This window comes from Eretmochelys imbricata, chromosome 1 (assembly GCF_965152235.1).
Source record: "Eretmochelys imbricata isolate rEreImb1 chromosome 1, rEreImb1.hap1, whole genome shotgun sequence".
NCBI classification, from domain to species: domain Eukaryota; kingdom Metazoa; phylum Chordata; order Testudines; family Cheloniidae; genus Eretmochelys; species Eretmochelys imbricata.
In genome coordinates this window covers 268,037,133-268,054,429 of record NC_135572.1, presented here as the reverse complement: position 1 = coordinate 268,054,429, position 17,297 = coordinate 268,037,133, and the positions used below count along the sequence as shown (strand labels likewise).

General features: G+C 42.3%; 1 protein-coding gene across 1 annotated transcript in view; it reads left to right on the top strand.

Annotated features, from left to right (window-relative positions):
- Positions 1 to 14,454, top strand: part of ST13 (ST13 Hsp70 interacting protein) — a 35,062-nt gene extending 20,608 nt beyond the window's left edge. The window contains exons 9-12 of the mRNA XM_077830500.1: positions 6,952 to 7,068; positions 7,983 to 8,034; positions 9,292 to 9,392; positions 12,601 to 14,454. Coding sequence (XP_077686626.1) covers positions 6,952 to 7,068; positions 7,983 to 8,034; positions 9,292 to 9,392; positions 12,601 to 12,729 — 399 coding nt within the window. The 3' untranslated portion in view covers positions 12,730 to 14,454. The remainder of the gene's footprint in view (positions 1 to 6,951; positions 7,069 to 7,982; positions 8,035 to 9,291; positions 9,393 to 12,600) is intronic.
- The last annotated feature ends 2,843 nt before the right edge of the window (positions 14,455 to 17,297 follow it).

Genomic DNA, 17,297 nt, shown 5'->3' with positions numbered 1-17,297 from the left:
AAGTAGAGGACGATTCCCAGTGGCTGCAAAACTTTTGTATGCATAAGGGCACTTTCATGGAACTTTGACTTGCTTTCCCCTGCCCTAAAGCGCAGGAATATCAAGATGAGAGCAGCCCTCACAGTTCACAAGCGAGTGGCTTTAGCCCTCTGGAAGCTTGCAATGCCAGACAGCTACCAGTCAGGAATCAATTTGGAGTTGGCAAATCTACTGTGGGGGCTGCTGTGATCCAAGTAGCCAACGCAATCACTGAACTGCTGCAATCAAGGGTAGTGACTCTAGGAAATGTGCAGGTCATAGTGGATGGCTTTGCTGCAATGGGATTCCCTAACTGTGGTGGGGCCATAGACGGAACCCATATCCCTATCTTGGGACCGGACCACCTTGGCAGCCAGTAAATGAACCAAAAGGGGTACTTTTCAGTGGTGCTGCAAGCACTGATGGATTACAAGGGATGTTTCACCAACATCAACGTGGGATGGCCGGGCAAGGTACGTGACGCTTGCATCTTCAGGAACCCTGGTCTGTTTCAAAAGCTGCAGGAAGGGACTTACTTTCCAGACCAGAAAATAACTGTTGGGTATGTTGAAATGTCTATAGTTATCCTTGGGGACCCAGCCTACCCCTTAATGCCATGGCTCATGAAGCCATACACAGGCAGCCTGGACAGTAGTCAGGAGCTGTTCAGCTATAGGCTGAGCAAGTGCAAAATGGTGGTAGAATGTGCATTTGGACATTTAAAAGCACGCTGGCGCAGTTTACTGACTCAGACCGTAGCGAAACCAATATTCCCATTGTTGTTACTGCTTGCTGTGTGCTCCACAATATTTGTGAGAGTAAGGGGGAGACGTTTATGGCGGCGTGGGAGGTTGAGGCAAATCGCCTGGCCACTGATTACATGCAGCCAGACACTAGGGTGGTTAGAAGAGCACAACAGGGTGTGCTGTGCACCAGAGAAGCTTTGAAAACCAGTTTCATGACTGGCCAGGCTACAGTGTGACAGTTCTGTTTTGTTTCTCCTTGATGAAAACCCACCCCTTTGGTTCACTCTACTTCCCTGTAAGCCAACAGACCTCCCGCCTTCGATCACTGCTTGCAGAGGCAATAAAGTCATTGTTTCAAATTCATGCATTCTTTATTAATTCGTCACACAAATAGGGGGATAACTGCCAAGGTAGCCTGGGTGGGGTGGTGGAGGAGGGAAGGACAAGGCCACACTGCACTTCAGAACTTATTGAATGCCAACCTTCTGTTGCTTGGGCAGCCCTCTGGGGTGGAGTGGTTGGGTGAGGAGGCCATGAAATTTGGGGAGGAGGGTGGTTGGTTACACAGGGGCTGCAGCGGCAGTCTGTGCTGCTGCTGCCTTTCCTGCAGCTCAGCCATATGCCGGAGCATATCTGTTTGATCCTCGAGTAGCCTCAGCATTGCAACCTGCTTCCTCTCATCACGCTGCCGCCACCTATCATCTTGATCCCCCCCCACCTCTCCTCTCAGGCATCCCTCCTGTCCTCGCATTCATCTTGTGCTTTCTTGGACTCTGACATTGTTTGCCTCCATGCATTCTGCTGAGCTCTTTCAGTGCGGGAGGACTGCATGAGCTCAGAACATTTCATCACGAGTGCGTTTTTTTCGCCGCTTTATCTGCACTAGCCTCTGGGCTAGAGATGGTGGGGGAGCGTTGAAACATTTGCAGCTGTGGGAGGGGAAAAAAGGAGAGTAGTATTTAAAAAGACACATTTTAGAGAGCAATGGGAAGACTCTTTCATGGTGAACCAAGCTGTTAACATTACATAGCACGTGTGCTTTCAGTACAAGGTCGCTCCTCTTCCCCCCCCCCCCCCCCCCCCAATTTTCTGGGATGATCGCTTCACCTCTCCCCCCACCACATGGCTAACAGCGGGGATGATTTCTTTTCAGGCACAGGCAAACAGCCCAGTGGGAATGGCCACCTCTGAATGTCCCCTTAATAAAATTCCCCTATTTCAACCAGGTGACCATGAATGATATCACTCTCCTGAGCATAACAGAGATAAAGAACGGATGTTGCTTGAATGCCAGCAAACTCCAGGACCATACGCTGCCATTTTTTCTTATGCAAGGATTTCAGACTACGTGCTACTGGCCTGGCATGGTAAAGTGCCCTACAATGGAGGACGCAATGAGGCTGCCCTCCCCAAAACCTTTTGCAAAGGCTTTGGGAGTACCTCCAGGAGAGCTTCGCTGAGATGTCCCTGGAGGATTTCCGCTCCATCCCCAGACACATTAAGACTTTTCCAGTAGCTGTACTAGCCACGAATGCATCCCAAGTCTTCAGGGCAAATTAATCATTAAACACGCTTCCTTTTAAATCATGTATTATATTTACAAAGCTGCACTCACCAGAGGTGCCTTCTCCATCTTCAAGATCCGGGAACCTGCCTTGGGAGGGTATTGGCTCCAGGGTGATAAACAGTTCCTGGTTGTTGGGGAGAACGGTTTCATCCTCCTCCTCATCTTCCTCGTCCCCAAAATCCTCATCCCTGTTGCATGAGACAACCTCTCCTCCCCCCCCCGCCTTTTCAGGAGTCCACATACAGGGGTGGGGTAGTAGTAGGGGCACCACCTAGAATTGCATGCAGCTCATCATAGAAGTGGCATGTCCGGGGGTCTGACTCGGAGCGGCCGTTTGCCTCTTTGGATTTTTGGTAGGCTTGCCTGAGCTCCTTAAGTTTCACACAGCACTGCTACGGGTCCCTGTTATAGCCTCTGCCCTTCATACCCTTGGAGATTTTTTTTCAAATATTTTGGCATTTCGTCTTTTGGAACAGATTTCTGATAGCATGGATTCGTCTCCCCATACAGCGATCAGATCCAGTACCTCCCGTTTGGTCCATGCTGGAGCTCTTTTGTGATTCTGGGACTGTATGGTCACCTGTGCTGATGACCTCACCATGCTGGTGAAACAGGAAATGAAATTCAAAAGTTCCCAGTGCTTTTCCTGTGTTCCTGGCTAGTGCATCTGAGTTGAAAGTGCTGTCCAGAGCAGTCCCAATGGAGCACTCTGGGATAGCTCCCGGAGGCCAATGCTGTTGAATTGTGTCCACACTACCCCAAATTAGACCCAGGGATGTCGATTTCAGCGCTAATCCCCTTGTCAGGGAGGAGTACAGAAATCGATTTTAAGAATACTTCAAGTCAACAAAAATGGCTTCATTGTGTGGACAGGTGAGGGTTAAATCTAATGCTGTTAAATTTGATTTAAACTCGTTGTGTAGACCGGGGCGAAGCGTCTGTCATTTTTGAAAATGAGACTTAAGTTCTGCTGAAAACTTACCCCTTGTTTTTCATGGTCCTTACCATGGCAGGAGAATCTAGGAATGGCAGACCTCAACAGCAAACACTTATTCTCATATTCCCCATCAATATATTACTGCCTCTGTATTTGTCAAAGCCCCAGAAACCCCTGGAGAGGTAAGGCTATGTACTCTGGATTCTGAGGGAATGTTTACTATATAGGACTAAGCTGTGTAGAAAGGCTGACCATGTGTGGCCTCGAGAGAAATATAAGGTTTAAGCCATCTCAATTCAAGGGCTCTCTATAAAAGGATAAAGGATAAGAGTATATGCAGTCATGTATGTACTAGGTAGTGTTCTTGTGCCTGAGTCTCAGGGTGTGAGCTTTCAGCCAGAGGAATGACCGCCTCAGGCAAATTATAGATACATGCCATTATCTGAAATCTGCAGGGTTGTTATGTGAAGTTCAGTGACTTAAAACAGGAACCATTTTTCCAACACTATTGAAAGCAGAACCTGGTTTCAGGAGGGCAGTGCTTCAATTACTTTTCCACTTGTAGGGCTCCTCACTTGTCTCCCTTCCTTAAGGAGATCACTGCTAGCTAGTCTTCTGCAGTGGGACTCTGTAGAGGCAATATATTTGGAGAACAAGCCGCTTGTGAGAAGCAACTTCTTTTCCACCTCTCCTTCCCTGCTTGAGTTCAGGGAAGCTCTGGTTTAATAAGGAACTTCATGTAAGTGTTTTACGTATAAAGACACTCTAGAAGACAAAAAGCCCAACGTTTTACAAAAGTAGAATCAGGAAGTGACCTTTTGCCCTAATGATCAAATTTTGCATGCATAGTGGTGGTGGTTTTGGAAGCAACAAAAATGTTCTTCGTATTGTTCTTGTGGAAGTTCCCTGTTTGTATGGCAAACAACTGGTATTGACTGTCTGTGGAAGAGGCCAGGCTTTTCTCTGCCTGTTCTTGCTGGCCAAAGGGTATTGGGTTGGGGAGCTCTATGATGTGGATGATATGATAGGGGGACTGGTAAATCCCAGAGTTTCATGTAGAAAGGGAGTTTGTTGGGGAAGTGCATATTTTGACTAGTCTAGCCATGTTGTTAGGCCCCAGTACTGCTGACAGTATTTGTAAGGGTTATGTGATAAATGTAATCTCTAAAGTCAATTAATGCTACATGATGAAGTCGTCAACATTTGTTTTAAAAACTCACTGAAACTAGTTCAGTGGCTAAATTTATGCTAGGTTTCAGAGTAACAGCCGTGTTAGTCTGTATTCGCAAAAAGAAAAGGAGTACTTGTGGCACCTTAGAGACTAACCAATTTATTTGAGCATGAGCTTTCGTGAGCTACAGCTCACTTCATCAGATGCATACCGTGGAAACTGCAGCAGACTTTATATATACACAGAGAATATGAAACAATACCTCCTCCCACCCCACTGTCCTGCTGGTAATAGCTTATCTAAAGTAATCTTCAGGTTAGGCCATTTCCAGCACAAATCCAGGTTTTCTCACCCTCCACCCCCCCCACACACACACACAAATTCACTCTCCTGCTGGTGATAGCCCATCCAAAGTGACAACTCTTTACACAATGTGCATGATAATGAAGTTAGGCCATTTCCTGCACAAATCCAGGTTCTCTCACTCCCTCACCCCCCTCCAAAAACCCACCCCCATACACACACAAACTCACTCTCCTGCTGGTAATAGCTCATCCAAAACTGACCGCTCTCCAAGTTTAAATCCAAGTTAAACCAGAACATCGGGGGGGGGGGGGGTAGGAAAAAACAAGAGGACATAGGCTACCTTGCATAATGACTTAGCCACTCCCAGTCTCTATTTAAGCCTAAATTAATAGTATCCAATTTGCAAATGAATTCCAATTCAGCAGTTTCTCGCTGGAGTCTGGATTTGAAGTTTTTTTGTTTTAAGATAGCGACCTTCATGTCTGTGATTGCGTGACCAGAGAGATTGAAGTGTTCTCCGACTGGTTTATGAATGTTATAATTCTTGACATCTGATTTGTGTCCATTTATTCTTTTACGTAGAGACTGTCCAGTTTGACCAATGTACATGGCAGAGGGGCATTGCTGGCACATGATGGCATAAATCACATTGGTGGATGTGCAGGTGAACGAGCCTCTGATAGTGTGGCTGATGTTATTAGGCCCTGTGATGTTGTCCCCTGAATAGATATGTGGGCACAATTGGCAACGGGCTTTGTTGCAAGGATAAGTTCCTGGGTTAGTGGTTCTGTTGTGTGGTATGTGGTTGTTGGTGAGTATTTGCTTCAGGTTGCGGGGCTGTCTGTAGGCAAGGACTGGCCTGTCTCCCAAGATTTGTGAGAGTGTTGGGTCATCCTTTAGGATAGGTTGTAGATCCTTAATAATGCGTTGGAGGGGTTTTAGTTGGGGGCTGAAGGTGACGGCTAGTGGCGTTCTGTTATTTTCTTTGTTAGGCCTGTCCTGTAGTAGGTAACTTCTGGGAACTCTTCTGGCTCTATCAATCTGTTTCTTCACTTCCGCAGGTGGGTATTGTAGTTGTAAGAAAGCTTGACAGAGATCTTGTAGGTGTTTGTCTCTGTCTGAGGGGTTGGAGCAAATGCGGTTGTATCGCAGAGCTTGGCTGTAGACGATGGATCGTGTGGTGTGGTCAGGGTGAAAGCTGGAGGCATGCAGGTAGGAATAGCGGTCAGTAGGTTTCCGGTATAGGGTGGTGTTTATGTGACCATTGTTTATTAGCACTGTAGTGTCCAGGAAGTGGATCTCTTGTGTGGACTGGACCAGGCTGAGGTTGGTGGTGGGATGGAAATTGTTGAAATCATGGTGGAATTCCTCAAGGGCTTCTTTTCCATGGGTCCAGATGATGAAGATGTCATCAATATAGCGCAAGTAGAGTAGGGGCTTTAGGGGACAAGAGCTGAGGAAGCGTTGTTCTGAATCAGCCATAAAAATGTTGGCATACTGTGGGGCCATGCGGGTACCCATAGCAGTGCCGCTGATCTGAAGGTATACATTGTCCCCAAATGTGAAATAGTTATGGGTAAGGACAAAGTCACAAAGTTCAGCCACCAGGTTAGCCGTGACATTATCGGGGATAGTGTTCCTGATGGCTTGTAGTCCATCTTTGTGTGGAATGTTGGTGTAGAGGGCTTCTACATCCATAGTGGCCAGGATGGTGTTATCAGGAAGATCACCGATGGATTGAAGTTTCCTCAGGAAGTCAGTGGTGTCTCGAAGGTAGCTGGGAGTGCTGGTAGCATAGGGCCTGAGGAGGGAGTCTACATAGCCAGACAATCCTGCTGTCAGGGTGCCAATGCCTGAAATGATGGGGCGCCCAGGAGTTCCAGGTTTATGGATCTTGGGTAGTAGATAGAATATCCCAGGTCGGGGTTCCAGGGGTGTGTCTGTGCGGATTTGATCTTGTCCTTTTTCAGGAAGTTTCTTGAGCAAATGCTGTAGTTGCTTTTGATAACTCTCAGTGGGATCATAGGGTAATGGCTTGTAGAAACTCGTGTTGGAGAGCTGCCGAGCAGCCTCTTGTTCATATTCCGACCTATTCATGATGACAACAGCACCTCCTTTGTCAGCCTTTTTCTCAAAGGAAAACTTCCATATTATGATGGCTCTATTGGAAATGCACAAGAATACTCACTGTTTCTTCCTGCCTCAGGCTCAGAAGATTGCTGAACATCGCAGGAAGTATGAACGAAAGCGTGAAGAAAAAGAAATCAAGGAAAGGCTGGAGAGAGTAAAGAAGGCCCGAGAGGAACATGAGAGAGCACAGAGGGTGAGCTTTTGATTTTCTTTTTAAAAGTGTTGCATAATCTTGGGAGTGATGCAAGGTTAACCTTTTTGGTAGAAATTCTATTGTATGTAACCCCTTCCATGTATATTTTTTTAAAATGGAGTTTTAGTATTTGTATTACGATAACACCTAGGAGTCTTAATCATGGACGAGGACCCAATTGTGCTAGGTGCTGTGTGTCTTGGTTACTTGACTAGCTGAGACAGTGAAATCAGAGGTGGATTGTGCATCCTCGGATTCTATTGAATCTGGAATGAGAGTTACCAGTTCTACCACAGTGTAACTTTTCACTTTCCTTTTTGGCCATGCAGCAGGGCAAGGGTTTTCTTAAAAATTCAACTTTTAACAGTAACTGAAGCATATGAGTTGCCCGTATCCACGGCTGAGCTGCAGTAAGTAGGATCTCAGCACAAAGGTTTTTTGCTGAACATGATTCTAATTTTTAACTCCTCCCCCCCCCTTTTTTTTTTTCCTAGTTTCTCACGTACCCTCGTTTCCACCTTGCCATCTGGTTTTCCTCTCAGTTCTGTTGTATGTAGGCACTTATGTGGGCCGTCATCACTAGTCTCTTAAGCAGAGGTAGTCCAATTATTTTTTTGGCTAGTTCAAAATTTCTTGGTCAAGGTATAGTCAGGGTCCAGACTCCAGAGAAAAGTTTGAATAATAATTAAAAAACAAAAAAAACAAACCCCTACAATAATAAGTAAATAAAAGATTTTGTGGTCCGTTCAAAAGCATCTGGCAGTATGGATTTGGCCTGCAGTCTGCCTGTTGACTATCCCAGCTCTTAAGTGTCTCGAATTTAGCTGACATTTTTTCACAAAAGGCCATTTAGGTAGTAGGAGGTTGTCTGCCATTTCATTGCTCTTTCTGGAATGATGTGCTTTCATTTGCAGGAGGAAGAAGCCCGGCGACAGGCAGGAGGAGCTCAGTTTGGTGGTTTTCCAGGTACCTCATTTTTGGGGAATCCTAATCAGGCACAGAAGGAGGTTGGCTTCTTCATGTGAGGCAGGGCCAAAGCTTTCATTTATTCTCAATACCCTTCAGTGAAAGGACAAGGCTGTGAGATCAGGAACTTGAGAAGACTTTAGTTTTTGGAGGGATGAAGGGGAGAGGTACTCTTTCTACGAACTACTGAGTGACTCATGGTGTGTAGTAAATAAATGTGAGAGTATTCAGAGCTCAACAGTGAAGATCGTTGGATTGAAGAGAGTTGTGTATGAGAAGAATATGAATATAATGTATTACTTAGCCAGCTAGAAGTGGGGAATAGAACTCTGTAAAAATACTTTTAGGAAGGAAAGGAGTTGTCCAGGGTGGCCTGGAGGGCTCTCTTGAAGAGTAATATGAGGAGACTGGTTGAAGGGAAATTCAGACTGAATATTGGGAAATATGTGCTGGGAGAGAGCTGTGGTTCATTGAGTAGTAGAATTCATTTAATAAGACATAATTTCTGTACTATTCAGAGAGAAGCCATCTCTTTCCCAGCATTGGGATATAATAAGCCTTCAATAATAGTTGCAAGCTCTTGGCACTATATTTTGTTTGCAATGAGAATTGGGGAGAAATTGGGACTTCTGTGTCAGTACATGAGAAGACTTTCCTGGAGGTGGGGTACACTAAGTGCATGCTGGCTTCGAATCAGTTCTGCTAGGAAATTGATGAATAGGCAGGAACCCCACCCCATGCTCAGCACAACACACATGATGTATTCTGGTTTAGTGTCCAAAATTGGCATCTCTTATGGCACTTTGCTTATTTTGTTAATATATGACTAAGCATTCAGCCTAAGATTTCTACTGAGTGTGCTTTGTTCATGAGGTGTCTCACTGCTGACTTCCTGCCCCATGTTACTTCTGCCTCAGACACTTAAACCCTTTTTATGCTACTGGATTTGAGCTGATAGGCTATACCTGGTTTGGTGAGTAAACCCGAAATAACTGCAGCCATTGTTATGAGCCTCTTATTGCCTTGGATTCCAAAAATGTGGATGAAATGAGATGCATATATTCACAGGAAGAGAAGGTGACGAACCCCCTACTTTCTAGTTGGGGGAACAACAGTAGCCTTGTGGAAGACCTGTTTGTTCACCTTCCTGACCGGGTCTGGTAAAAGACAGGGGCTGTCCTGGCCTATGTGCATGTGCTTATATATAGATGACTGAACTTTTTTCCTTTCTGTATTCTTGTCTTTTTCTATTTGCAGGTGGGTTTCCGGGAGGTATGCCTGGAGGTATGCCAGGCATGGCAGGGATGCCTGGTCTCAATGAAATTCTCAGCGACCCAGAGGTTCTTGCAGCCATGCAGGTGAGGACTTGTAGTCATAAAACATAAACATGCACAATGAGGACACAACATATGTTCTCTTCTCACTTACAGGGAGAGGAAAAATCTTTCTTATCCAAGTTGGGAGCTTTCTTTCCTCCCTTAAGACAAATGACAAGCAGTTAATGAAACTCTAACAATGTGGGTGGCATCACTCTGGGATGACTATATAGGCTATTTGTCTAGCTGGTTGTGGCTAGTTAATACTCCTGACCTTCCATTGCACCAAGATATTCTAGACAAAACTAGAATTGTACAGTACAGCATGCACTCTAGCTTTTTGGAACTGTGTTCTCCCTCTCTCTTGCATGGTTTTGTGGGACTCTCTCATTACACTACTTTTACTAGATCTGACCCAATTGTGAATGAGAAGGCTTGTTGTCTCTTGAATGTGTATGGATAAATCTTGTTGAAAGGCAGAACACTGGTCTGGATGAACTGATCTGGCAAATTCCATATTACCATATATGAAAGCCCATTTTTCCCATGCTAAGAATATTCCATACCTGTTAAACCAGTTATGGTGTTAGAGTTCAGAGAAGCATCCCACTAGCTGGCCCTAGGGTAAATCTGTTGGCAGTTGTTGAAGAAAAATTATGGGTGGGGCTGAAACAAAACTGAGACACTCTGACAAGTTGACATGGGCAGGTATAAAGGTGTCTTATTGATCTTTTTATTTAAACAAGTAAATTGGGTATTAGTCCCGGATGGCTTTCAGACGTGAAATACTTAGTACCCTGGGCACACTGACCTACTGAAACAGCTTTTCATAGCTTTTTGAAGCCTTCTATGCTAAGCAAAAGGATAGCAAGAAATCATTGTTTGGAATGCCTTAAGCTTGGAAAATGTGTTCAATGCCTTTGGCCCATGCAGACATCTTTAATTTTAATGATCGCAATACCTGGGAGCAAATCTTTACCTGAACTGGTGTGATCTGCAGTATTGGCTTCCAGGACGTTTATGAATAATACTGGAAGAAATTTTTTTAGGTCAAAACTTTGCCCTGATGTCCTTAGTTATTGGTGATGGTCTTCTTTCACATGCTGATTTTTTAAGTCATTCTCTGCAAGTTAATGGGAAAAGATTCCTAGGCTTTTGAGTACTACCACATGGCAGGCCTTTGGCTGCCTTTCTCTAATGTATAGGTGACTTGCAAAGTAGCTGGAATGACTGGCTCTGCATACATTTAGCAAATGGTAATACTTAATATTGACACCTAGATAGGAGTTTAGTCTTCCATGTTTATAGAAGCTGTTTCCTGTTAAGTCATAAACTTTAATTGCCCCTGAAGTCCAGTCCTGTTTAGGGTTGTCTCCATTGAAGTTGTCCTGTAATGAGTGATATTAGCCTTACTCACACACACAAAATCAAAACCATAAACTTGTTACTGTGTTCATCTTTTCAAGGCCTGCGTTAGCCTTCCTTTTATCTACTGTTTCAACCTGTTGAAATTGTTTCTAATAAACTTTATTTAGCCAACATCTGTTGAGCTTTTAGTCTCTGAAAGAATCAGCTGAGATGGGTGTTGAGGGAAAGGGAGGAAAATGGCTTGCCTAATGTTTGTTTTTCTGAAGCTATATTTGAGTGGCTATCACATTTTTATTTTCTTGTATTTAACTGTCTCTATCTGGGCATTGTCACTTCCTGCTTTTGAATTTAAGCTGGTGTTCTCACTAGTTCAGTTAAGAACAGTTCAGTTGTCTAGTGCAGATATGGCTGAAGTATAAGAAGTTTATCATGGAAATGTCTTTCCAACCATAGCACTGATAGCCACATACTGTAATATGTGCATGCCCAGATGCTCAATAAGATCATTCAGAAGCCCACCATAGAGTTAAATGTGAAAAGAGCCACTTAGACCAATAGTGCAAATGTCAAAGGTGTTGCACTCAGTACAGAAAAATGTACATATCTTAGTTATGACTCCATGCTAAGCAGTGAAGCTAAAATTGGTGTAGATAAAAATCTTGTTTTTCAGCAGTAAACACACTAGTTAAAATAGCAAAGTACCTTCTAATAAAATTCCCTCTCTTTTTTTCATAACTTTATCTCCTTGTTCTTGGGCTGATACAATCGGTGCTCAATCTCAGCCCAAAAGTGAAAATCTGAGGGAAATCCCTATAGCTGTAAGGGAAAAATCTGAGGCAGACTTTGAAATGTCAAACTGAGCATGCAAATAGACCTCAGAATAGAACTGATTGGTCTAAAATCTATTTAGCATATGAAAGTTCTGTTTTGAATCATTGCAGTATGAAACTTCTCATAAGTTTTAAATCACACTTCCACATTGATGCCCTACCAGGTGGAAGTTGGGGGAGAGATGGGGGAATGTGCCCTGGGAAAGTCTGCACAGCTCTTGAATAGGCTGAGAAAGAAGACAGACTTTGTCCAACTTTGCTATCTTCATATGGGTGTTTTAACCCCAAACTCCTTGGAATATGAAGACATTAGATTGCACATTTATTTCAAACTCCTTGTGCTCTGGGTTTTACACCCCAGAGTACCTGAGTCTTTAGGACATTAAAATAGATGGCTTTCACTTCCTATGCAAGGTTAAGGTCCAAAATCTGCTCCTGTGCTGACTTCATTGAGGCTTCCAGAGTGATTCTTGTACTGCACCAGTGCCTTTATAAAGTATATACTTTACGTAAGCTCGAGCATGGTATTTGTAATCTTAATGTGCATGGAAGAGTTTTGCTTTTCCCACTTCTAAGAGTTTTATTTTGTCTAATAGCGTACTTTAAAGAACTTTTCAGCAAAGAAAGTGAAAGTTCTGTATATCTAAATAAAACTGCAGAGGGAACATTCAGTCAGAACATAGTCACCAAAATTCAGATACTGTCAAACTTGACATCCTTACCCATGTCAAGTGACATGGTGTCTGTAATATCTTCAAGTCAGACTCAGTTTCATCTCATCCAAAATATGGTACCTCTTGAACCTTGTTGTGAGATGAGCTTAGTACTGACTCACATGCTACCTAAAGAGTTGCTAGCTTCACGTCCTGTATCACCTGGATTTTTCTTTAGAGGTCTCTCATCCAAGACCCAACTAGATAGACTTTAAAGCCAAAGGTGGTGTGACTCCTTATCTCCAGAGCAGTCAGTCTAGTGCTATATTTACTTGAAATGTTTTATGGCTTTTTGTATTAGAGTAAAGCTACAATAACATCTTTCCTCTGCTGTTGCAGGATCCCGAAGTTATGGTCGCATTCCAAGATGTTGCCCAGAACCCAGCAAACATGTCCAAGTACCAGAACAACCCCAAGGTCATGAACCTCATCAGCAAACTGTCAGCCAAATTTGGAAGTCAACCATAAATTCCCTTTTAATAAAATCACAAGTGTATGGAAAAAAGAATTGATTACTTAACAAATGCAGGTGTTGCAATAACACAAACCATTGTACCTCTCATCTTCTCATGAAGAGCACTCGGGTGCTCTAAAGAGAGTCCGCCTCTTGCCCCCATGCATCAAACTTTTTGCAAAGATTGGTTTAGTTACTCAAATTATACTCAGTAACATACACTTTCAATCCTCCCTCTCTACCCAAGAGTTGCAACCATTTGTTACAAGTATTAAATGCTGTTTCCTTTGAATTAAGGCTTATAATAGATTGTAATCTTTCTATAGGTAGTCTGATTTAACAAAAAAGCCGTTTTAAATCAAACTGTCATCCTGGCTTTCACTTCCCAGCAAGTAAAGAAGCAGGAATTGTAACACCAGGATCCTGTGTTATCCCTCTGGGACAGGAAGATTGGTCTAATTGTAGGAGAGGGTATGGTGAGGACAATTATTTTAAAGCATTAACTGGATGAAGGAGGTGTCCACAGGTTCTTTACACACCCTTTTATTTGCTTTACAGTTTGACATGTGGCTGACTTTAGATGGTGATTAGAGCAAAACCAATAAGGGTCACCAATATGCTAACTACTTATACACTGGAACTTCTGGCAGTACTGCCAACACTGTTTAAAACTTAGGATTGTCCCCTGCTCTGTGGCTATCCTTTGCTCATTCTGGCATGAAACACATTTTATTGCAAATACCACTGAGGTTAGGTAAGTTACTTGCTATATTCTTGTCCAACATATTTTTGTAATACTGTTGTATTATCTCTGTCCAGGTGGATAAGGGAGTGCATCTTCCCTGATTGGCTGGTCTTTAACTAGTTGTACTCTTTCTGATGAGGCAACTCTTGCCAGGCTTCATCCATTTGAAAATTGGAAGGAAGGAAACTTGTCCCTACCATCACCTCTGTCCCCTTAAGTGGGCAAGCTATCCTGAACATGGGGTGTAAAATGCAATTACTATCAGTTAAAGGCAGAATAAATCCCACAATAGAGCAACTCTGGGTTCTGAGGGAGTCTGAGTCCTAATATGCTTACAGATGAAATCTCGTGGCCAAAGTTTTCAACTTTTGTCTCTGTCCTCTTGTCAGTTCAGTCAGAGCAGTCGAGTCCTTTCCTACTATCGCACACCCCAGTCTTCCATCTTTAACTTTCTTTTTTAATATGATGCTGTCCCAGTGGTCAACACTTCAGTTCAATTCATGGTTCTTGGGATTTGGGATCAATATGAGAAGGTGGATTAGTTGGCACAGATGGCGCATACTTTTTAACACTTTGTAAATTTACAGCATGGGTATCCTTTGAACAGTGTGTCTTTGCTGGTATGTTCTTGCTGCTTCCATTTGTTTTTTGTCTTTACTAAACATTGCCTCCTGCTCATGTTGGAAAGTTTATCATAACTAGCTTTTGGTCACTTTTGGGTCTTCTGAAAGCCTTTCTGTCCAGTGATCTTGTAATTCTGTGTCTTAAGCCATAATGGATATCACTGTTTTTAATTAAATCTGGACTTGTTTAGGAACTCAACAACAGATGCAAAAATCTCACACTCACACACACACCCCAAATGCTTTATTTCTCATACTAATAACCTTGCAAAATGGAAAGAGATGTGAATTCTTTTTTGCTTAAGAAATATAGTTCTGAAATACTTCTAGTTGCCTTTTAAAAAAATAAAAATATGGTTTTGAAAAATTAAGTTTCTTGGTTTGGCTTTGTAACTGAAAACTTGTTCATTAAGTGGGAACGCTAATGTAAGCACACAGTTCACGATTAAACTGCATACAGCCTGGACTAAATGCTTCACTAAGAGCTTGTCTTCTCTGCAAAGTTAACTCAAATTATAGCTCGAGTGTTGCCCCTAACCGAACTCCTGTCCATATACAAAAATTTCTGGCTTGAGTGATGGTGCCTTTTAAATCAATCAAGCTAGGGAGTATAGGTTGAACTCGGGTGCTGCTGATGCTCAACCTACTATGCTGTGTGAATGCATATAGAGTCCACTTAAGTACAAAGAAAAGGAGTACTTGTGGCACCTTAGAGACTAACAAATTTATTTGAGCATAAGCTTTCGTGAGTTACAGCTCACTTCATTGGATGAATGCAGTGGAAAAATGACTCGTATTTTCCACTGCATGCATCTGATGAAGTGAGGTGTAGCTCACAAAAGCTTATGCTCAAATAAATGTGTTAGTCTCTAAGGTGCCACAAGTCCTCCTTTTCTTTTTGCGAGTACAGACTAACACCGCTGCTACTCTGAAACCTGTCACTTAAGTACAGTCTCCCTCCCTTCCAGCCCTCTCCCCCAGAGCTATCTTCTCAAAAGTCCCCGGGGCCTTTGTCTACCTACCTACTCCCTGGTTTTAGACTGGAAGTTTCTTCCAGACACTATAAATAGCCTGCTTTGGTGTTCAGACCCCACCTCAGCATGCAGTTTTCTGTACTAGTAATATTTATATAGTACTCTTATGGCTATCTGATCTGAACAAGTACATCTGGCAATGTGGATAAAAATTCACTTAAACTTTTTTTTATTTAAACCTGATTGATTTAAATTATATTCTTTTGTTTTTAAGATAAACCTCTTTGAAATTATGACAACCTATGTTAGAGCCTGAATGTATTATATTTTAGTTAATATTAAGAGTACATGTAGCTTCTGATCTTTCTTTGAAAGTCAAACTACTGAACTAGTGGAAATCACTGTGCTAAGCACCTGGAACCAGAACTTGTTGAAGTGCTAAAACAACATTTGACAGCAGTAGCCTCTTCTGCAGACACAGAATATTTCCTTCGTTTCATTTTATTCAACTAGTTTAAGTCAGTGACTAACGCATTCCAAGTTAAGAAACTAGTTGGGAGTTGAAAAACCAGGAAAGCTTGTTTTCTTCTCTCAATTTGTGAATAAAAATAGAGGAGGATGAGATCTACTAGTTCTAAAATCTTGAAGGATAGGATGACCAGAAGCAATTAATTGAACTAGCTAGTCACAGTTGCTTCCTTTATTTAATAAATTTTAAATAATAAACAATTTTAAAATGCTGTCTTTGTGAATTTTAATTTCTGTTTCCATCCAGATGCAACTTAATGCAAATCATGAGTGAAAAAATAATCTAGTAAATAAGAAATGCATCATTCACCATTTTCTAACATACTAAATATAAATTAAAAATCCGGATAAATGCATGTTAAACTATATAATTGCTTAAATATGTATAGATATATGCAATGTACGTGTAGGTCAGTCAAAAGAAATACCAAAGTTAGTGTGAAAGCTAAACTTGCAAACAACATTTTAATGGATACCACCCAATGAGAATCAACTTTCCTTAAGGGAAATAAGTACAAATGCAAAACAAGATTAAAATCAAATATTTAAATCAAGGTTCCTGTTTGCTGATTTAAATAATGATTAAAATCAGTGTTTTAAATTACCTTGATTAAAATAATCTACCTGTTATTCTGGGAGCATATACTCCCACTGGGTGACTAGCTGGCCTGAGGCTGACATCAATGTTTTCGCAAAAAGAAAAGGAGTACTTGTGGCACCTTAGAGACTAACCAATTTATTTGAGCATAAGCTTTCGTGAGCTACAGCTCACTTCATCGGATGCATACTGTGGAAAGTGTAGAAGATCTTTTTATACACACAAAGCATGAAAAAATACCTCTCCTCACCCCACTCTCCTGCTGGTAATAGCTTATCTAAAGTGACCACTCTCCTTACAATGTGTATGATAATCAAGGTGGGCCATTTCCAGCACAAATCTATTCAGGGGACACCATCACAGGGCCTAATAACATCAGCCACACTATCGGAGGCTCGTTCATCTGCACATCCACCAATGTGATATATGCCATCATGTGCCAGCACTGCCCCTCTGCCATGTACATTGATCAAACTGGACAGTCTCTACATAAAAGAATAAATGGACGCAAGTCAGATGTCAAGAATTATTCATAAACCAGTTGGAGAACACTTCAATTTCTCTGGTCACACAATTACAGACATGAAAGTTGCGATATTACAACAGAAAAACTTCAAATCCAGACTCCAGCAAGAGACTGCTGAATTGGAATTCATTTGCAAATTGGATACAATTAACGTAGGCTTGAATAGAGACTAGGAGTGGCTAAGTCATTATGCAAGGTAACCTATTTCCCCTTGTTTTCCAACTCCTCCCCTCCTTCCTCAGACGTTCTTGTTAAACCCTGGATTTGTGCTGTAAATGGCCCACCTTGATTATTATACACATTTTAAGGAGAGTGATCACTTTAGATAAGCTATTACCAGCAGGAGAGTGGGGTGGAGGGAGGTATTTTTTCATGCTTTGTGTGTATAAAAAGATCTTCTACACTTTCCACAGTATGCATCCGATGAAGTGAGCTGTAGCTTACGAAAGCTTATGCTCAAATAAATTGGTTAGTCTCTAAGGTGCCACAAGTACTCCTTTTCTTTTTGCGAATACAGACTAACACGGCTGTTACTCTGAAACCTATCAATGTTTTCGTGAGCCTGTGGTGTGAGGCCACCAAGACCTA